This window comes from Gymnoscopelus braueri, assembly GCF_963280865.1.
Source record: "Gymnoscopelus braueri genome assembly, chromosome: 2".
NCBI lineage: Eukaryota > Metazoa > Chordata > Actinopteri > Myctophiformes > Myctophidae > Gymnoscopelus > Gymnoscopelus braueri.
The window spans coordinates 19,567,420-19,590,672 of record NC_137604.1 but is presented as its reverse complement, the minus strand read 5'-3'; the positions used below and the strand labels follow the sequence as shown (position 1 = coordinate 19,590,672).

The 23,253-nt window shown below is 44.0% G+C and overlaps 1 protein-coding gene across 6 annotated transcripts in view; it reads right to left on the bottom strand.

The window, feature by feature from the left end:
• The window catches only part of crebbpa (CREB binding lysine acetyltransferase a), a 71,697-nt gene extending 48,445 nt beyond the window's left edge, over nucleotides 1–23,252 (bottom strand). For all 6 annotated transcript variants that reach the window (XM_080416725.1, XM_080416730.1, XM_080416727.1 and 3 more), the window contains exons 1-2: nucleotides 22,298–23,252; nucleotides 860–1,551 (exon numbers count right to left, since the gene is read on the bottom strand). In XM_080416725.1, coding sequence (XP_080272851.1) covers nucleotides 860–1,551; nucleotides 22,298–22,388 — 783 coding nt within the window. In that variant the 5' untranslated portion in view covers nucleotides 22,389–23,252. The remainder of the gene's footprint in view (nucleotides 1–859; nucleotides 1,552–22,297) is intronic.
• Between the last annotated feature and the right edge of the window lies 1 nt (nucleotide 23,253).

Sequence of the window (23,253 nt, the reverse complement as noted above, 5' to 3'; positions counted from 1 at the left end):
ATAAGGGGTAAAGGTCATTTCAGACAGGAAACGGCCGACGCGCCTATGTAATTCATTTTCAATGAGAGGCGGGCGATTATTTGGGACGTGCGGTGAAGTTGAGGTAAGGCGAGCGGCCGTGAAATTCTCGCGCTCGTGCTCGTTTGTGCACACTCGCACGGGCGGCAAGAGCTGGATTGTGGTCAGCTTTTTTCCCCCCCGCTATGCGCAGGAGGACAAAACAACAGTGATCGCGGCGTGATCCCCACTGATCCGAGCGGTAACGCCCGCGTCCACCGCTTCCCGTCTGTTACGACCTTTAGGCGCCGCGCCAGATAGGGCCCTTAGTCTCTCTCTCACAAGTAATTTGGAGTGTGACAGGCATTGAGAGGTCTTTAATATCGTTCTCCCTGACTCTGGGGGCTTGCTGTAGTGAATATATCAAGCCAACTATGCCTGGGCGGTTTTATGGTTGCCTCGGAACATCTCTGTTCTCATTAACAAGCCAATTTAATGCCACGTAAAGTCGGACACAAGAAACACGCATACGAGATTAAATAAGAATACTGTACTGAGTGACGAGGAATTTTGTCTGCACAGTATTCTTACCTTTTTGGAGGGTGTGTAAGGAGTCAAGTGTTATCCCAAATGTATCCGTTTTTTTGTTTAAACATACGTATTACCAGTATGAGGAGAGATGAACAATTTCCACCCACCTCCATTGTCCAAGAGCTTGGAATTAAACAAAAGATGATTCTGTACCAATTATGAATCAGAGCAAATGACGCCATCAGTCCAATCCTTTAACCACATGCGCAACAACTATGCAGTCCTTCAAAGCAAAAGGAGTGGTGTATTTAAGTGTGGTAATATGACTCACCTTGTTCATGTTGCCACCCTGCTGGGCTGCGTTGACGGTGGCATGAGCTCCCATCTGCTGGCCTCCCTGGGTTAGTGTCTCTGCCAATGCGCTCCCTGCCCCTCCTGTACCTGGTGTCTGTCCCTGGTATTGCATGCCTGCCACCCCAGCTCCTCGGCCTCTCCCAGCCCCAGGCCCAGGTCCCAGGCCGCCATTCATCACTTGCCCAGGCTGCGGCTGTCCTCCCTGGGCCAAGAGTCCTGCATGGTTCTGGCTGTTGTTCATCATTGCCTGGTTGAAGCCTGCAGTGTTTAGGCCCATAGCTGCTGTGTTGTTGCCATTACTCTGCCCCGCTACTCCAGTGGGCGTACCCGCTTTCTGGGCCTGGGGGGACGGGTGGTTGTTGGGTGAGCCCTGGCCCAGGGGGCTCTTGCCCAGTGGCGTGCCCAGCTGAGCCCCCATGCCACCAGACTGAGGACTGGCCGAGTTCAGCCCTGCGCCTGTGAGGCCGGAGGTGCTGCCTGCTCGCAGGAGCTCCGATAGCTGCTTGTGCTTGGCGGCCGCATCTGGGACAACGGTGCTGCCACCTGGTCCACCGGCACCAGTGCTCCCATTGGAGGGCATGCCACCCAATAGACCCAGGTCTCCGCCATTGGGAATCAGCTCATCTGGCAGGTCATTCTCCAGATCATCCCAGGACAGAGAACCGAGATCTATGAGGAGATGGAGTGATGCATAGAAGCGACGTGGGGTAGGAGGGCAGGGGAAGGAGGAAAAGAGAAATGACAGTTAATGCAAACCGAGGTTGAGATTGCTTACATAAAGAATATCATATCAACAGATTATAAGCAACATTTAGAAACAAATCATCAGTACTTTTATCCTATTTGACACAGCATCATGTATCTCACTTAATGAAACAAGTGATACCTGATGCTGACAAAAAAAATAGTTCACTGAATATTATTCACCATATTTGCACACAAAACTCTGACACATTAAGTATTAATACATGAGAGGGAGCACTATACAGATACCACACAGTATTGCACTGATGTTAAGATTGCTGATATCAGGAGATAGTCTGGTTCCTTATGCTTTGATTTAAAATGTTGTTGGATTTTTTTGAAGATTTGCAAAACTATACATTTTTGGAAAGGTTATTGTCTAAGGAATCAGAAAATCAATGTTGCCATTTGCCCAGATGTGTATATGGCGGCCATATTGGCAATTACAAAATGGCCACCATAAAATGTATGTTTTTTAATATCTCGGCCTCTAAATAAGCTGGAACATTGATTTTAACTCCTAAACCTACATTTTCAGTGTCGAGGAATCCAATGGTGGTAATTATAAAGCTACAAAACTTTACAACATTAACCCTTAGATGTCCAAAATGACCAGATATGGTTGTTTTCTTGCAATATCTTTGAAATAAGAAAATCATTTATCAATTCATATTCCAGCTGTTCCTAAAAACATGTTTCACTTGCTCATTCAAATTAAATAAAATGTTAACTTACCACTGATACTTTTAAAGACATTTTTGTTTTTGTATTATTGCTACTCTAAGCTTCCATAAGTGTGTCCAAAATGATCAAACTGTGGCTGATATTAATTGCGGAAATTATTACAAAGACATGCACATCCCAATACTACTAGGATGGGTGCTGAATCAAAAAGTGTAGCTTACACTATACTTGAGAGTAGATCCACACACCAAGTAGTTCCCGTTGCAAGCATTTTATTTGCAGTGACTGTACAAAAGGCCAGTAATCATTGCCCTCAGACTGTATTTGTTAATTATTTTATGTTGTGGCATGTTCAGGCATTCCAGACCCCCGCGCGAGGGTGCCGGACAGAACGGTAATGATCCTTCCGCAGGTTCACCTACGGAAACCTTGTTACGACTTTTACTTCCTCTAGATAGTCATGTTCGGGCGTCTTCCGAGCGCTCCGCCGGGGCCGTGACCGACTCCGGCGGGGCCCGTCCGAGGACCTCACTAAGCCATCCGATCGGTAGTAGCGACGGGCGGTGTGTACAAAGGGCAGGGACTTAATCAACGCGAGCTGGTGACTTGCGCTTACTGGGAATTCCTCGTTCATGGGGAATAATTTCGGCCCCGGACATCTAAGGGCATCACAGACCAGTTATTGCTCCTTCTCGTGTGGCTGAACGCCACTTGTCCCTCTAAGAAGTTAGTCGCCAACCACACGGGGCCGCGAAAGTAGTTAACACATTGAATGCCAGAGTTATTTCAGATGTTTCATTGAGAAAAAAAAAGTACTCAGGAGCCTAGATACAGAATTTTTAAGTTTTAAGTTAACAAGGAAGTAAAAAAATTAACCAGGGTCCTATTCCATTATTCCTAGCTGCGGTATTCAGGCGACTCGGGCCTGCTTAGAACACTATTTTTTTCAAAGTAAACGCTCCGGACCCCAAGCAGGACACTCAGAGCATCGGGGGGGGCGCCGGAAGGCAGGGACAGGGACGGACGGTGACTCGACTGGCGTCGGACCGTCAGCTCGATCCCGAGATCCAACTAGGAGCTTTTTAACTGCAGCAACTTTAAGATATTAAAGCTATTGGAGCTGGAATTATCGCGGCTGCTGGCACCAGACTTGCCCTCCAATGGCTCCTCGTCAAAGGATTTAAAGTCCACTCATTCCAATTACAGGGCCTCCAAAGAGTCCTGGATTGCTATTTTTCGTCACTACCTCACCGTGCCGGGAGTGGGTAATTTGCGCGCCTGCTGCCTTCCTTGGATGTGGTAGCCGTTTCTCAGGCTCCCTCTCCGGAATCGAACCCTGATTCCCCGTTATCCGTGGTCACCATGGTAAGCACGTAGCGTACCATCGAAAGTTGATAGGGCAGACACTCGAATGACACATCGCCGCCACGGAGGGCGGGCGATCTGCCCGAGTTTATCCAGAGTCACCAAAGCGGACGACGCGGCGCCCGAGAGCGCCGCGCCGCGCCGCGAGGGTTTAGGATCTGATTAATGCACGCATCCCCGAAGGTCAGTGCCCGTTTGCATGTATTAGGTCTAGAATTACCACAGTTATCCAAGTAACTGAGGAGCGATCAAAGGAACCATAACTGATTTAATGAGCCTTTCGCAGTTTCACTGTACAAGCCGTTTGTACTTAGACATGCATGGCTTAATCTTTGAGACAAGCATATGCTACTGGCAGGATCAACCAGGTAGGCCTCCTGTTCCGCCGCGGAGAGCGCGCCCAGCTGAGGCGCGCACCGTGGGGTTGCCGGTCCGCGGAGACCGCCAAGGCCCCCCGTGAGAGGGGCGGCGGGAGCTCCCGGTGGCGCGCACTGCGACGGTCGCCACATCCTCCTTTGCCCTCTACCCAGGTCGACAGGATGTTACGGGGGATCGGCGCCCATGGCCCGTTTCGCAGCTGTTTGGTCGGTCGCCGGAGTACGCGACACACGCAGGGTTTGAGAAACGAGTCTCCGGAGCGCGCCCCTGTGGCAAACGGATCTCCTTGCCGAGCCCCGTGATGGGGCTCGAGGCGAGGCCGACCGCGGGGGCCCTCGGACGGTCCGTGGCAGGGCAACTAGGGCAGACGGGGCGTCTCGGTCTCGTTAGGCCGGTGTCGGCCGCGGAGGAGTGCGGAGGACAGGCCGGGGCCTCTCCGCACGTGGTCCCTCCGTGCCTGGTTGGGCCCGCAGGCTGCAAGCAGCGTCCGCCGAAGCACACAAGGTGCCGGCGGGGCCCTTGCAAGAGGCGGGCTACGAGTGCCAATCGGTCAGAACGTAGTGGGTTCCACGGCCTTCGGGCGGCCTGGTTCCCGGGTCACAGTGCAGCGACTAGCGGCCGCCGGCAGGCCCGCAATCTGGGGCGGCCTGCCTGCGTTTCGTCCCCAGCGTCCGCATGCTGGTCCATATATCCGGGCTGGGAAAGGTTGCCGATAGTCCCGGGAGAGAATTTCAAAGGAGGGGGCCACTGCCGAGCCCAGATCGTCCTGGGCTCGCCGAGGACCTCCAGGGTGCCAGGCCGCCCGGCCGTGTCCGACCGGAGGCCTCTCTCTCGCCTGCCGTCGGCCCGTCCTCGGCGTCCGCACGCCTGTTCCATATATCCGGGCTGGGAAAAGTTGGGTCTGGAGTGCTTTTGGATGAAGAAGAAGTGACAGAAGGAATGCTGTCAACACTGGAGCTGTCAACACAAGGGTATCAACATCAAGACAATCCCTGAACTGCGATGGCATCTGTTCTGCAAACACAGGGCAGAAAGTGACAAGCTCCCTCCAACACCTGGAGCTCTGAAGCAGCACATCTTGAGAGTCCATGTCCAAACAAGGGCATGGGCACAAGCAGCCATTGCTCTTTAGGATCCACAGCTGGATCCCCTGCAAAATGGGTACTTCAAACACTTGGATGGCATGCTGAAACCAACGACCACAGAGGTCCTCCCAGCTCCAAAGGCCATCCTTGAGATGGTTCAATGCAAGTGTAAATCTGACTGTTCTTCTGGCAGATGTTCCTGCAAAGCTAAGGACTTAGCCTGTACTGAAATGTGTCAGTGCAGCAGCCAGTGCCAGAACGATGACGATTCCCAAGCTGTGATGCACGAAAGTGATGATGATGATGATGATGATTATGATGATGCATAGAGACTGTCTATGATTACACATGTCATGATGTTTAATATGGTTACACAAACATCCAAAGTTCACAGTTAAAATAAATAAAAAGAACAGTTAGTATCTGACTGACTGCCTGGGCTGTGCTGTTTTTTACCCATATGGTGGATTATGTCAATGGGATGATAAAAAAAAATGAAATAATAACTTGCACCATTGGATTCCTTGACCCTGAAAATGTAGGTTTAGCAGTTAAAATCAATGTTCCAGCTTATTTAGAGGCCGAGATATTAAAAAACGTACATTTTAGGGTGGCCATTTTGTAAATGCCAATATGGCCGCCGTATACACATCTGGGCAAATGGGAACATTTTCTGATTCCTTAGACAATAACCTTTCCAAAAATGTATAGTTTTGCAAATCTTCAAAAAAATCCAACAAAATTACATAGTGAACCAGACTAAGATATTGGCACTCAGAAAGCTTGACACGTCATGCAACAAAAATACTCTCTACATGATCACAACATTGTGAAGTAATTGCTTTGAGAGCTTGTAGATCGACTGCACAACACCAGCATATGAGTATAAATTAAGCATAGCGGCGTAGGCTATAAATGAGAATTTTCACCAATGACAACATACCCAAATTAAGAATGCCAGGGTTAATGTCATTAATGTCACAGTAACACCATGCCAGGTTTTTTTTTAATGAAATTCATCCTTCAAATACTTTCTAATTCAACAATATTGTATTGTGGAAATGTGGTATCTATTCTGTAAAGTTGAAGTTGTCTAAACTCGGCGTTCGCATCGGAAAGGACTCGAGGGAGTGCGGTGCATGACAAATACAATATAAGAAACATTTATCTGCAATTTTAAGACCTTTGAAGCATTAATGTAAAACGCTTTAATTCTATATAAATTACTTGAAGACTACTTCCAAAGAAACACTATTTATATACTTGACACAGATTGTGCAACACTACCCTCAACTACCCCCTCTTGAAATATCAACAAAACATTACACCCAACTCTTCCCAATGCAGGAAATATCCTCATTAGCTTGTAGATCTGCTATTTTTGGGATTTTTTTTTAAAGTGTGCAAATCTTTGAATATATAAAAGAAATCTCACACACACACACACACACACCTATTTTTTTAATAGCCAAAGAAATCGGAAAATGACACAGATGCGTTCTCGTCTTAATGTGCTCACTGGCAATTCTTCACCACAATCTGGTACAGCATCATCAGAGATGCAGTGTGATTAACAAGACAGTGATAAACGACAGAACTCAAGATGCCTGACAAACAGTTACAGTAATGAGAGTCAAGCTGCAATTGGGGAAGAATATTTGTGTCACGCCACTGTGAAGTGTGAGCATAATGCCGGCATACCAGGGACTGTGGTGTGTTTTAAGCGTGAAATGATTAAGACAAAAGTGGCAGGTGTGTGTGAATATGGACACTGGGAGGGTACATTTTCTGGCACCATACAGCATCCATAAAGAAAAGCAGAGATGGCAGTTTCTTGTTGATAATTAGCACACTAATTAGGCTAATGTGCAAAGCGTTGAGAAAAAAACATTAAGTACATTTGAATAACTCTTTACCATTTATGAGGGCTCAAGACTGCAAGCAAACTGGTTGTATACGAGTTTTGAATTTGATAATGCTAGATCATTTTCACCCAGTCACACTGGTGCCACTAAAAATAATACTTTTTTGATTCCGATGTTTCAAAAAGAAGCAGACAACTGAGTCCTAGACTGTTCATTCCCCAGTTCATCATGTGTCCCTAGTAGAAGAAGAGAATGGGGTGGAAGTTACAGTCAAAGCCATTGGAGATGAGCAGTGTGTGCCCAGTAGTTACTTACAAAATAAAATATACTACACATTACTAACTCCAGTTGGAAACGGTACGTCTTTATACGGTAACCGGAACGCTTGCCCCAAAACACACTCGCCCCCATTTTTCCCGCGGACCACGCGCCCCCAGCAGTTCTTGTATTCGTTTTACTGAGGTTAAGGTTAGGAATAAGTTTAGGGTTAGGCATAGTTTTACTGAGGCTAAGGCCAGGAATAAGGTTAGGTTTAGACATAGTTTTACTGAGGCTACGTTTATGAATACCTCGTGGAGAGACCGTTCCAAGGTCACCGGATTTGACCCGGGGCGAGGGTTCTTGTATTCCATTACACTACAAGGCACTACTTATGCATCAACCATACAGTAAACAATCAAGATAAGCGGACAGGAAAACTATTTCTCTCTTGCTGCGGCAGAGAAAAGCAATTCCATTTCCGTCTTACCAATAGCAGCCTTGTTCCTAGGGAAGTGGATGCCCAACAGGGCCGAACTATTGGAGACGAACATGTGTGGCATAAAGGGAGTCCAACTCGGTTACTCGCGACTCAAGGCGCATGTGATCCATGTACTAACTGGCTGAACCGCCACCAGGCAGAGCCTGATAACTTTTGAGATTGTACTACTACTGTGGCCAGCATATATAAGCCAATTTCTTCTCCTGCAAGTAATATCTAAGCTCCAAATAAAATGTAAGCTCCATTGTGCAATACATGGCCCCTACCGATAAACATGGGGAATTACGATAAACTGCTGTGTTAGAAAACAGGCCACCTACCCCCCTATGGCACCTTCCCCTGGCTCAGCATCCTACCCAACAGACTATGGCAGCCAAAAAAAAGGTAAACTTAGCTTTAAATAGAACGTTAAATCACTTTTTGCACAGATACAGGTTGTGACAGACATTTTTTTACACTGGAAAATCCACCCTAACACTGATCTGAGAAGCATACATATGAGAGGGTGAACAGATTTTAACCCATTAATACCTGGAACTGTGTCATTTTGTGATTTGAGCTAAAAAGCATTATTTTACACTTTAGGCTATTCAAAAATAGCAGATCTACAAGCTCATAGCGCGGCACCGAGTGCCGCGCTACGAGCTTGTATATCTGCTATTTTTGAAAAAATCATGAAAATGTGTGCAAATCTTTGAACATAATATATTGTTTTAAAGCGAACATTTTTAACTCAAATCTTTGCTTCTGGGGGTCCCTGGAACAAAATATTTTGATGGGGGTCCGCGGCCAAATACATATAATTTTGGGGGTCCTTGACATGAAAAAGATTGAGCACCACTGATATAGAAACATACGTTTTTCAGAATACTGTTGAGATTTAGGAGACATGTAGAATCGGCTTCAGGTCTCAATGGGTTAAAGAATAGGAGAGGTATCAAGGTGTTAACTTTCAACCAATCTGGCAGGAGCTCAGGTAGAGCTAGAAAAGAGGGTTCGAAGCCACCGTGCTGCAACCGGCTATGTCGGGCGTCTATGCGAACACAATTGGCCCGTGTTCGGGGGAGGGAAGCCGGGGGCGGGGAGAGTGATTGGTCATTGCACGTACTGCATGCACCTGTCAGCGCGGAGTGTTGGGCGGGAGGAGTAGGACGAAGGCTCTACGTCCTCCCGGTGGGGGCTCCTCACTGGTAGATGAGTCAGTAGGACACAACAGCAACAGAAAGTGCGTATGACCAGGTGTAGGACATGATTAATCTGGAAGGCTGCATCCAACAGCATCCAACTTCAACGTCACGTACTGAACAGTGTTGCCATGTCCGCTTATTATAAGCGAATTTGGGCTTATTTTTCTGTAAAGTTGCTTGTAAATATTGGTAGCTGTGGGGTGCGTTTTTTTGGGCTCGTTTCTAAAGTGTAGTTGATTATTTGGGCGTGCTTCACAATTGTTCAATTATTTTAACCGGTGGTTCTCAAATATTTTTATGTCATGGACCCCCAAGTTAATATGTAGGCTAATGTATCCCTATAAGCCCCATCTGAGAATGTTTTGTGCCAGCTGGAGCCCCATACCAGATTTGTGTTAGAATGTTTAAAAAATCCTCCAAATATTCCACATTTTATTTCAAGATTTAAAAAAATAAACAGCAGATCTACAAGCTCACAACGGTTTAATTAAAGTGCTCATAATGGCCTAAGTGCCAGTTGCTTCTTTTGGGCTTGTTTTCCTAGATCTGGCTGCTTATTTCTCTCACAACATCTGGCAACGCTGATACAAGTTCAACTCTCTTGTCTAAAGATAACAGATGCAGTGTCGCATCGGCTTGACAACTTACTGTTCTGTCTGGAAGCGGATCACGATTAATTTTTGATTAATATATCACTGTCCTAAGTCGGAATGGGGAATGGATCTTCTGGACACAGCTTTAGTTTCATCCACTATAGTTTCCTCATCAGATGGTAAGATTTATTAGGCTGTTGTGTGTGGCGTTCATTTGATCAATATACAGTAGGCTACAGTAGGCCTAGGCTATCACAAATTAATACCGCGGCACGGACACTGGAGGTGCGTCAGTCCCTCCGCAGTTTCATTAAGGCGTCATAGCCTATTTTCATTATTACTGACACTTTGGCTGAGATGGCCCGCTGGCAAACACACTGACAGTACGTTTTAACAGCGGGCGACTCTCGGGCGATCCCGGGCGACATCGTCCAAAAGATAAAGAAAATCCATCTTTCATCGCCCCCCCGCCCACTTCGCCCTATCGCCAGTAGTCGCCGGCTCTCATAGACATATAATGCACTTCCGGAAAATACTATCCTGATCGCCCGCTGATCGCCCGCTGTTAAAACGCACCGTGAGGGACCTAATAATTCAGCTCTAAATGCAACTGATAGCCTAGAAAATAAATAAAAAGCGGTGGAATCTACTTCATGTCTATATTATGCATAGGCTACAGCAATACATCGTTTGACATTTTTCTATATATATGTGTTGACAAATGTTGGGCACATATATATTTTATTTGAGGTTTGCCACTGTTGTAATTGATTTTGGCATGAAGAATAAAGCATTCTAAAGTGGTAAGACAGCCTCGAGGCTGACTTGAGAACGTGCGCACCTCACGCTCAAAACACAGACCAAAAAACATTAATGAATCTGACTGTAGGTGTAGGATTTGTCTTAATGACGGTAAGTACAAAATATGGTCGTAAATTGCTTAGTGAATCGGGGCCATTGAAACCATCACGAAGCGCATGTTATTTTCAGGCTAGCCCATAATGTAACTTTCCAAGTGTCCTCCTTTTAGCCGTGTGCTGCCAGCTAACTGAGTGCATCTGCTTTGCATTGGGAGAGGACAGAGCAGCAGAGCGGACAGTGCAGGGTAGTTTCCCCTGGCTTGCCTTCTGTTGCTGCTGGATGTCTTCATTGAGATTCAAGCGAGATTCAGCCTTTAATGAGGCCACTTGGCCCACACACTTCCCTAAGTAAACACAGCCTCGCTGCTCTGCCTTGCTGCCCCTCCCTGGCATCAGGCAAGCAGGTGCTCCATGTGGAAGAAGCCTGGCTGGGGCCAAGAGGCCATTCATCTTCCCCTGTCCATCTTTCTTCACTCAATCGCCTCCTCCTACACTCCACCGCCTGGGGGGGGGACTTCTAGCGGCTGCCTGGACTGTTCTTTCACAGTGCATCAGCGTTCATTTTAACCACAGACATTCTAACCGTGGACTTGCAATTATTTCTGAATGGGGACATACATGCTCTTCAAGACCTTGCCGCGGGCTCTTTGGCTGGGGACCAAAATGCAAAGCAATGTTTTGGTTTGGGTCACGCCATGCAGGGAGGGGAGACTCCCTTCTCTGGGGAGACCCATTGAGAGTCGTAATGCTCATCTCACTAAGTAGCCTGCAATTTGCTCTCCCTTTTAGGACTAGGTTTCACCTACACTTCCCTTTTGTACTTTCCTTATTTCTTCCGGGTTCCCTTCCTACCATTCCTGACCCATCTTCTCTAGTCACTAGTGTGATTTTCAGTTGGATCCCTGGTGACTTTCTTCTAGGAGTTATGGCTATAAATAGACTCCGTGGTAGACAGTGGTGGCTCTCGTAGCCTCAGCAGTGGTCCAGACTGTGGCTGTCTGTCATCCTGCCCCAAGGCAGAGTGTCTGGCCTGGGAGGGACAGGTGCAACAGGCCCACTTGCTGCTCTGCATCTTAGCAGGGGAGTAGCTAACCACTTAGCACCAAAATGTCATCCATCAACCATCACAGCTCTAAGATTCAAAGTGTCCAGCAATGGGGAGAAACACTGCAGAGGTAAATGAATGCCCCATTCAAAAATAGAGATATTCAAATGATAATAATGCATAAAGTATACATTAGGGATGTTAACCCATTAACTGCCAGAGGTATTTTCATATTTTTTTAGCCAGTGCCAGAGTTTTTCATTGAAAAAAATAAAGTACTCAGGAGCCGAGATACAGAATTTTTAAGTTTTAAGTTAACAAGGAAGTGGATAGGAGTCTAGATCTTTGAAAAATCATATCTCCTTGGTCTTTGGGTCAAATTGGAAAAACATAATATTATTATTATTATTATTATTTATTTCAGTTCACGTAGATCTACGCGATTGGCACGTGGCTGGCTTTAAATAGGTTCGCGTAGATCTACGTGATTGGCAGTGAATCAGTTGTTAATAATTAACTGTTTAACCGTTAAATGGTATTAGGATTTTTGCCTAGTTAATACTACCAGTTAGCAGAATAAAACCGCGTTTTGAAATAAAATCATGATTCGAATTTTAACTTTGAGGCAATCACGTACTACGCACAAGGACACGCCACGCATGCAGCAAGGCAGGATACAGTAGGTTGTGGCAGCAACCATCTTCAGCATGTTAGTCTATTCTTTTATGGTGGACAGTGGTGGGTGCTGGGTGATCTCTATAATTTACTCAAGACTCACATGTACACATGTAAATATACTCACATTTGGCTATACTGGGTTCCTGTAGCAGTTTCACAATCACAAATGCAGTCGTGGCAGTGTGTTAATTTGGGACCCTGAGTCAGTCACAGGCATTTGTCCGTTCGAAATAATACATTTTAGTTAACGATTAATGACCGTAAACGAGGGGCGGTTATTGTCAGCCATCATAAAATCAAATCAAAATTAGCTATTTGAAAAATCCAAAAGAAAATGTTTTTATATTTCTTCAGAGCAATATTTAATGAGCAGAATATATCCAGTTTGCCAGCAGCTGCAACTCAGTGAGTGAAAGGAATCCAGAGGGGAAGCCAATTCAAGCGGCAAGCTAATAAGATCTCCCTTCATCTGCACAGTCAAAACACTCCTCAAGGACAGGGAGATGCCCTGCATCAAGTGTCAGTTCATTCATTTAGATGATATTTGCATTAGAGACCATCAGTTGTAATAACTGAATACACAGAATCACAGAACGAAACATTTGGTCCAGCATTGTTGTTTAACCCCAAATAAAAGTCCAGCTTTAACAGTCATTTAGTTTGTTTCCCAAGAAAGTGTTCAAATTCAAATTCCATATTCAAATATTCCTTCGAATATCAAAAATAAAAGAATGTTTGACTATAAAAAGTAAGGTTTGAATTAAAATAAAATAAAAAATAATCTGCTGTGTGAGTTCTCGAAAGACTCAGGGCGCATGTAACTATAAACAGCAGCTGGTCTCGCGAGATCATCGAGCCGTCAGTCTGAGAGACTGCAAGTAGCAGTTTTATACTTCATTGTATGACATGTCCCGCGAGAACGCGGGCCGATCTACAAGTCCTCAATGCTTCGCTGATGCAACGCGTTGTGGGCTTGTAGATTAGCTGCGTTTGCCATGGGACACTGTCATACAGCGAAGGATATATCAGCTGCCTCGCTGTAAACACACTTCACACCGCAGACACACACACACACACTATTCCGACTCGCTCGGTACTAGAAAGCCTACACGTTTAATAACACGCCAATTTAATGTATTCAAAATGATAACGGGTCAAGCTGAAACGGCCCATTCATTTGGTAGTAATGGCAAAAAAACGATGTAAAAACGATGTAAAAACTATGTATGGATTGTCCCTCACGGTATAACTACCTCCGAGTCACATTTCTGTGTCTTAGCCTACCTTAATTTGATTTAAACAAAACAGATTGATTTCCCGTTTCATGTCGAGGTAAAAACTGTTCCAACTTCCATCACAGCACAATGAGCACATCTTTGCAGCGATGCGTCTCCGTTCTCCAGATAAGTGCGGGCTTGTATCCAAACCATTACAGCTTTATTAAAATGAGCCTATAGAATAAAATAAGTATGAAGCATTCATTTGATCTTGTTAGTTTCTCGTTCACAATCAGTAGTTTCCATCCTGTCATGCGTTGTACACCCATGTTAGTAATGTCACAAATAATGCATATTGCAATAGGTGCTTTTCCCTCATTTGGGTCTGTACCTTACTGTTAATGGGCAGGTTTTTTGTTTGCGTCAGCTCAAGAGCATATTTTTTCTTTCAGATGATGATGTACCAATAAGCCACTATTGAGTGAACCTCTTGAGTGGGTGCAGCTGTGGGTTGCTTAATATCAGTACATTTAAACCTAATTTAGAATTGCTGTTCTGCCATGTAATGTAACATTCACAACATCATTACAGAAAACACCTTTCCATTATACTTTTTCACGGTGTGTCACTAAAGGGGCAATCTGGGAACCCATCGTCAAATAAAAGGAAAAACAGCGCCCCCAGCGTTTTTCACTTTTGCATTTGACTCTGGGGGGAGTGATTAAATAGACCGACGCTGACTGGAAACCGGCGTTTTGGTCTGCCCTCAGCCCTTCACTTCTGGTGGTGGGCCTATGTTTTCATTCCCACTAACAATATTTCTCCATGGAACACCACCACCATTTCTCCCAAAGAGGATCGTTTTGGTTATAAGCCCACTTGATTCTATGATGAAATAACAAGTTAAAATGTTACTAACTTTCTGTGGTTTTGTCGGCTCCGAGGACGCTATTGTTAAATTAGTTTGGGTTTGCTTTCAGTGGGAAGCCAGCGCACAGATGTAAATCCCGCCCACTACATTTGATTGGGTAAAGCGCGGCCCGCTTCCTGATCTGAAGGCACGCCCACTTGTAGGCCAACGCTCACACGTTCTGAATGGGGCTCCCGACAGATTCAGTAGCGCAGCTCTGAATCTGTTCTTGAGAGATTACTAAAGGGGTGATCCGTATAGAACAGTATTTGTCTTTATGTCCCCCAACATGTTCCCCTAATATATTTTTTTGCCAAAATATTGAGTTCCACACATCAAATATTCCCAATGGTCTTCCAACAGGGCTAGACTGGCCTTCAAGTACTGACGTTGCACAGGGAAGCCACGCTGTCAATAGATAGTCTTGACTTTTTGAATCTCATTAAAATTGTAGCTTACATTTTTACACAAAAACAAGCCCACCACCACTGCAGTACAAACGAACATCCAGCTTTTCTAAGTAGCTAGTGCACATATAAATAATAGGACGTAAACATGGCTTGTAGTCCTCATTGAACATCAGAAACCTTGCCGTTAATTTTGGTCAATCGACCCACACATCAAGTCAGTAACCCGTCCTGTAGAGGTACAGGTTTCTTCCACCTTAGGAACATTGTAAAGCTTGGGTCAATGGTCTAATAACCCGAGTTAGAGATGATCAACAATGCCTTTGCCTCCTCACAACCAACTTGACTACATCACTCTGGTGTCCACATGAAAAAAATATTCAAAAAATAAAATAAAGAGAAAATATTACTCTCCTCTTATTGAAAAACTAGAAAATTTAAATTAAAGCCATAACCCTTAACTGATATAGTTGGTTTCACTATTTTGTTTAGCCTGCTATTATACAATTTGTATGTGTGCACATGGGTGTTTATTATTGTACAACTATAAATTATTGTATATAATGATATTTTATATAAAATATTCGAATACTAAAAATAATAAAGCATTGAAATTCGAATGGGATTATAGAGGAAAACTGACAGCCCTACTGTACTAATAATAATAATAATAATAATAATAAACTTTATTTGTATAGCACCTTTCATGACATGAAATGCAGCTCAAAGTGCTTTACAGAGCAAGAATACAATTACAGTTAATAGCGAGATCCATCCACAGTTCGGCAGCCCGTATGTTTCCTAGCGAGAACTTGCAGCTCATGGTTCGGTTTAAACCTCTGTCTTTGGGTCACGGTTTCGGTACAGTTAAAAAATATTTTTTAAATACTTCCAAAATGTTATTTTGCTTATTAGCAATAAAATTGGTATTGTCTGACTTTCATTATTATCAAGGAAAACAATGCATTTTATGTCACCATGCTTCACACGTGTGCGGGGTGAGGTACTGTCGCAAAGAAAAACGTCACTTCAAGGTTTAGTATATGGCAAATTAAACGTCGGCTTATAATCTCTGAATTTAGGATGTTATGCTTGTAACTATTACGTAAGTTAAGAAGATTCACTATCTGCAGTCATGGAGTACTTTGTTGGAACTGGTGTGATAAAAATAACAACTTGAGCTCCTGCTACGAGTGGAGAGGACAACAATGTCACATAGGTTAATCAATATGCTCATTTATCAATCTGATGGTGTCACCCGTTGAATATAGACAGACAGATCTACACAACGTGTTGTGAGGCTGTTTTTGGCCATTTGCTGCAGTTTTGCCATTCTGCTTTGCTTGGGTGAAGGCTTTGGGTGCCTTGCTTTAATGTGATTTGACATCTGAACGATTTGCATTGCACTGTTTCATTGTCAATCTTGATTAAATCGTCCCACACCGCACTGCTGTGAAACTGCGATTTTCAAGCGGACTTTTAAGCATGCAGGAAGTAAACAAAACGAAGTCAAATACAAAAACTTATTTTCGTTTCGGCTATTTCCTTCAGGGGTCGCCACAGCGAATCATCTGCCTCCATCTCACCCTGTCCTCTGCCTCCTCTTCTTACACACCAACTAACTTAATGTCCTCTTTCACTACATCCATAAATCTCCTCTTTGGTCTTCCTCTAGGCCTCCTTCCTGGCAGTTTCAACCTCAGCATCCTTCTACCAATATACTCAGTATCCCTCCTCTGTACATGTCCAAACCATCTTGGTCTGGCCTCTCTGGCTTTATCTCCAAAACATCAAACATGCGCTGTCCCTCTTATGTACTCGTTCCTGATCCTATCCATCCTTGTTACTCCCAGAGAGAACCTCAGCATTTTAGTCTCTGCTAACTCCAGCTCTGCGTCCTGTTTTAAAACATAGCTGGTCTCATCACCGTCTTGTACACCTTCCCTTTCATTCTTGCTAATACTTTCCTATCACACATCACACCTGACACTTTTCTCCACCCGTTCCAACTTGCTTGCACTCGTTTCTTCACCTCTTTTCCACACTCTCCATTGCTCTGGATACAAGAACGGTCGCGTCAAAACACGACCAGACAGAGCGGTCAGTGGTCATGCACTAGCGCAGCACAGACACACGCACCGTTCCCTCAACCATTTGGAAAACATTTAAACATTTTTTACATTTGGAACTGGCCATTTTGGAAAATAGTAACGTTTATAACATTTTTGAACAAGCCATTCTTTTTTTTGTAATAATCAAAACAAAAAAGCATGAGTCTAAAGTCGACACATTGTTAACATCCCTACTGATGATCTTAGTTTACCTATGATGATAGATTACTGAGGCGCTACACTGTCTCTATGCATTTGAAGTATTACCTTGAAGTGTTTACCTTGCTTACTGTAAATTTATCTGGATTAAGAGCATCTGCTAAATGCCTAAATTGTAAATATTTTCTGATGTGAGGGCATCCATTGATTCCCCTATATGCATTTAACTGTGGCGGCACTCCACACCTTGCTTTTGACCGACACAGCTTGATTGTTCTGAAAAAAGGATTTCTACGCACTGTACGCAGCGCATTGGGAGCTTATAGGTGCACGACACCGGCGTGCGACTAAGTGTGAATTGGGCCGTATTCTCATGCTCTCGTGAGTCTACGGGTCTCCTGTGAAATGGCTCACCCTAGGATAACAGCTTTCTATGGGTCACATGTTTCAGTAACGTAGGCTGTACCGTCGGCTGGAATGCGTTTTGTTTTGCAGCTATGTTTGTATAGCTTTTCAAAGATGATTTCAACGCAGATGTTGTAGTTCATTAGTAGGATGCATGCCATGGACGCATCGACAGTGAGTAACTTAAGTTGAAGCTTTTATTTGCAAAACGGCATATCAATTAATATTCCGGGTCAATAATTTTGTGCTTGCCTGTACATCATCTCAGCATATTTAATCAAGTTGCAACAGATGTGTTCGTTTTGTCAAGAGCTTGCGCAGTCGCGCTATCCACGCTGCGTCCCCGATTTTCCAGTTCTAGTTCCAGACAGTACAAAAGCCCCCTCGCCCCCTCTCATCACATCACTATTTTCAACACAAATGCCTGTTGCTGGGACACATCTGACAGCTGAGTTCTTGAGCTAGAGAAAACCTTAGAGGACACATGACAGACTTCAGCATAAAAATGTGTAGTTCCTTTGAGCTACTTTTCTGTGGTTAAATGTGCAGGTTTCTCAGCTGCTCAATAAGCCTCGTTAATTAGCCCACTTGTCGCATTGAAGCAGCAGGTATTTGTGTTTACAATATATCCACGCTGGTTGTAGCTGGTATGGTAGAGCTTTCCAAACGTAGCTACGTGCGCAGTGAATTCCACGCTGTACTATCTCCGAATAACCTGCTACTAACTGCATGCCTACAATAAGGAGTGATGATTCAATAAGCCTCGTTAATTAGCCCACTTGTCGCATTGAAGCAGCAGGTATTTGTGTTTACAATATATCCACGCTGGTTGTAGCTGTTATGGTAGAGCTTTCCAAACGTAGCTACGTGCGCAGTGAATTCCACGCTGTACTATCTCCGAATAACCTGCTACTAACTGCATGCCTACAATAAGGAGTGATGATTCGGGAGAGGGCGGAGGTATCACTAGCTGCAGAACCCGACCCACGCCGACTTCATTTGGGAGAAAGAGAAAGGGGTTGTGTGTACCAGTGGCACGCACCACTGAAACAGCGACAAAGAAGAGCAAGACGTTAGTTAATGTTCGTGGTTGAAAATAGCCACAGCGACTGTCAATCTCAGACACCTGACTTCACCTGACTTTGAGGAATCTATTTTGCGCTGTGCGCGCACGAAAGGGTGCCCCGTGCTAGTGCTATGGTTACAACTTCATCCTAGGGGAAACACTGGCATCCTTGCTAATGGAGATCCCAGGAAGGATCCAGGTAAATTTACATTTCACGCTTAAATAGAAAGAGAACATACAGATATTCAAATTCTTAGTCCAACAAAATGATTATTTATTACATTTTCCAACAATCCTCTTTTCCTCTCATTCTTTGCAATCAAACTTACGCACTGTCTTCAAACAGAAAGAGCAGACAACTGCACATGGGAACTGCAAATATGGCCATATTAGCCAATAGGAAGAGATTGGATTAAACTGAGGGTAAACAAGCATAAATTAAAGCTCAGAGGCGTGTGTGGCATTTAAAACCACCAATCAGTCCATGTTATGGACTCTGCCGGCAAAAGGCGCAGTCATAAGCGCTTTCTTAAGGGTGGGCGACACACCCCCTTCATCACCACTCATTTACTCTCCTGCCCCTTCCACTGTTTTTCTCTGGGTTTTTCCTCCTTGCCTGCAGGCACAAACCTAAATGGCTCCATTAGAGGCTGCGTCATGAGCTTTCGTCTGCCTGGTGGGCCATAAATGTGCCATTTAGGCAGCACTGAGTGAACACACTGAGGGCAGGAGCAAGAGCATGCAGCATTCCTATGACCGACACATGGAGTTTAACTAGCAAACAAAGTTTGACGGCGGCAAGACATTCATACTAATTATGTATGAGTTATTTCCTGTTGTAAAGTTATGGAATCCCACATTTTATATCATCATAGAAAAGCATAAAGTATTGTGGAATAATTGGAGCTATCCAGTTCCAGTTAACTACATCACTGACTCCATTATTTGATAATGCAACACATGTAGATCTGGTATTTCCGACGAATACATTTGGTGTAGAGGGACAAAAAAGGGACCAAGTATAGACACAGAAGTATATAGGGTTTAAGTGGTTTTAAAAAGCATCCCACAAGTAATCATGTGAAGCCTATCCTGCAGCTATTGAATGCTGCATTTAAAAACAAAATCTAGAACCACTTTACAAATAACTGAAGACAAAATGACAACATAAAAACTGCAGACTTGTAATGGATTATTTGTATACAGCGAGACAAGGGGGCAGAGGAACCCTGCTGTGGAACAGATGGCCTCAATGAGGGAGACTTTTTTTGCCCTCCGTCACACCCATGAAAAGTATCCCCCCGCATCAACTACTACTTCAAAAATACACAACACACATGTAATGTAATTAAAGACATAGATCAATTACTTCCCAGTGTCCATGTACGTACAGACACCAGAAACATTTGCTATCATACACCCCAAAATGAGACATGCAATCTAATACAGGGCCCCTTGCAGAAGGGAAAGGCCAAATGTCAGGGCAAAGGGGTGTTGCATGAGAAGCTCCAAGCATGACTGTTGCCACAGTGAGCTAGCATGCTCTTTGTCTGCAGTAATTTACTGTTGATGATGCTCCACAATGCAGTCCCACCAGACCTGTTCAATCACAATTGCCAACTGGGAAGCACTTGGGACTATATTAGTGCCCGACTGACGTCAGATGTTTCGGTCTGATGCCGAACCCGATTTAAGTAGGCCACAGATTACTGATGTTTTGCCCGATATTTTGTAAAAAATTGCTAAATAAACAAATGTTTTGCTAGATTTAACTTTTTCATTTAACCAGTTAAGCCCTACTATACAAAAAGAAAAATCTAAAATAGCTGATCTACAAGCTCACAACGTGTCGCAATGCGTTATGAGTTTACAGATCTATTTTTAAATCAAAGTTTTCACTTAAAACGTGCTGAAATTATGGACGCCAGGTTTAAAGTAGTTAAACATGAGTGACGTCTTGAAAATGTTTCACTTTAATCACTTATGAAATATTCAAATGAGGGACACCAGGTTTAAAGTGGTTACAAATCGTGACACATCGGCTGCATAACTGCGAATATCAAAAAAGGCAAATAATGGCCCGACCCTAGATAATATAGGAGGACGTAATTGATCGCTGTAGACATGTGGTGTCTCTGTCATGTGCACTAGATGTTGTTATAGTAAGCCCTATTATACTTCATTATATCACTGGATGTTGTTATAGTAAGCCCTATATATACTTCATCATATCACAAATAGCTAAAACAGCCTAACTACAAGGTCACAACATGCAAAGCGTGTATAACGACATGCCCAAAGTAGGAAAGCCAGGTTGAAAGTCGTTAATCACTGCTGTTGTGATTGTCATTTTCGTTCAACATCTGATCATGTTGGGTGCAGCCATTTGCAAACGTGTAGTGCAGCTGCAGCTGCAGCAGAGGTTTACAAACTTTTCTATGTCAGAGACCCCTAAAATCCAACATTGACTTTCATTAGGCCTGGACCCCCATTTAAAAAAATTGGTTTAAACTAAATAAAACGATGTGATATAGTCATACAAGTGATATTTGAACCCTGCAAACATTGCAATCAGGTTGAGGTACCTGGAAACTCCTCAAGGACCCCTGGGGGTCCCCCAAACCCGACGTTGAAAGCCACTGTCTTAGTGAATCAGTTTATATTATTATGTCAGAGTCTATTTATTTTATAGCAGATACAATGACAATCATCCATGTCAAAGAAAAAAATACTACAGGGTTACGTTATAGCATGTGCATGACACAAAATAATAGTAATAGATATTTTTATCCCACAGATTAAAATTATTCTCTTGTATCTAAATGTTTTAGGACCAACTGGCTGACTGAATGGTCTGTCTGTCAATATAAAGAGCAATCCTTACCCCCACTTGACACTACCATCAGCAGCACAGTCTATTATTGTTACAAAGAAATATACTTCTTTATTACTGTTGACACTGGCAAGAGTCCGGAATAAGATGTGGAGGCTTCTAACAGAGGGTGTGATATTATTTGACTTTACCATTAGGTGTCTGCAAGCTAGGATCCTCCTCATTTTATACCATAGAGTTGGATCAATTTTAATCAATTTTGACATTTATATATCTATGATCAAAGATATGCATGTGATCATATGATCATATCTATAGATACGAAAGTAAAAGTCAGACTCGATAAAATACATCTATGACCGTCTTGACCCAAGGCTAGCTATTACTATGCATCCACCCAGTTCGTTTAAAGTAAGCCACCATATCAGCACCCTGCAGAACTCTGGGATTATAACCTTTAGTGGTTGTGTCTGTCTGCAGACGCATGTATAACATGCATCAACCAGACTGCACCAGGACAGCAATGGAAACCTACAAAGTTGACAGACAAACTTTTCAGTTTGTAGGCAGTAGTACATGTACAGCTGCTTGGTCGAATGTTAGTCACTTATTTAGTCGTGTCAAAAAGATGTCACTCGTCATCATAAACAGATCAAACTCTCTTCTACAGTGGTTCTCAAAGTGGGGTCCAGCAGGGACTCTCAGGGTTCCTTGAGGGGGGTTCTAAATGGACCCTTACAAGTCTGTCACTCTGACAGGAACCAAATGGACCCTAACGGATCATTTCAACTGTCTACAACAGTGGTTCTCAGAGTGGGGTCTCTTAGGGTTCCTTGAGGGGGTTCTAAATTGACCCTTACAAGTCTGTAACTGACAGTATACAAATGGAACACTCTGACAGTATACAAGTATACCAAATGGACCCTGACGGGTCCATTTGGTATACTTGTATACTGTCAGAGTTAGGGGGGAGGGGTCCTTGACATTTTAAAGTTCTAGAACCACTGCTCTACAACTGTTTAAGGTGTGGTTTGACAGATCAGATGCTAGTCGAGGCCTTTACCTGGTCCATCAGACGCTGACAGCAGCGCAGGTGAATTGAGCTTGGGTCTCTTAGGGTTGGGAGGTCCCACATCCAGCAGGTTCTCAGCCATGGTGGTGGTGGTGGTCCGTTTCGTTGTTATCGTTGTGTTTTAACAGCGTTTTAAAGGAAAAAACGCGATCAAGACACTTGTTCTGGAACCTCCACCTTTCTTGGTTAGCACATTAGCAAGCTATTAGCCTGCTAATGTGTCAGCTAACTTGGCTAATAGCTAGCTTAATTGGCTGCTAGCTGAGCTAGGTTAGCGTTAGCCGCTGCTTAGCAGTGAAGTAAGAGAGTCGGTGCGTTTCAAAAGAGATGCAACAGCGCCCCGCTTCGCCACCGCCATTCACCCCATGATAATCCAACACCCAACAACACCCCCCACATTATTATCGTTAAATAACCCCGAATAACAAAAAATCCCCCATGAAAAAAACTCAACGGCAGATTTTTTTTTTTAACGGGGAAAAAAATTCACGTGGATGGTTGCTGGGCAGAAAGTCGTTTATTTTAAGTTGTTCAAACAGCCCATTTTTGTGTGACGTCGAATTGTTTCATGCAAAAAAAAAAATCGTGCGATGAAAAAAAAAATGGAAGTGCACGAAAATGCATAAAAATGCTGAGTTTGGTGGTGAAGTGTCCGTGTTGTTGACGGGTAAACAATAAGCGCTGCGAGCAGGACGCTCGATACGGGGCTCCCGCACTCACTCCGTCGGGGGAAATCACACAATATACGGGGCTTTTCTGTCCGACGAACAACGCACGTCCAATTCCTGATTTTTCGTGAAAAATATTTCCCACACGACGACGGGACGTTGTTTTCGGGGCCAGGAGACTGTCAAACCACGGCTAGGCTGCTCGTTTTGTTAATAAAAAAACAGTGTTCGACCGAAATCCCTATAATTCCGAGCCACGACAAGATGGCGGCTGTTGAT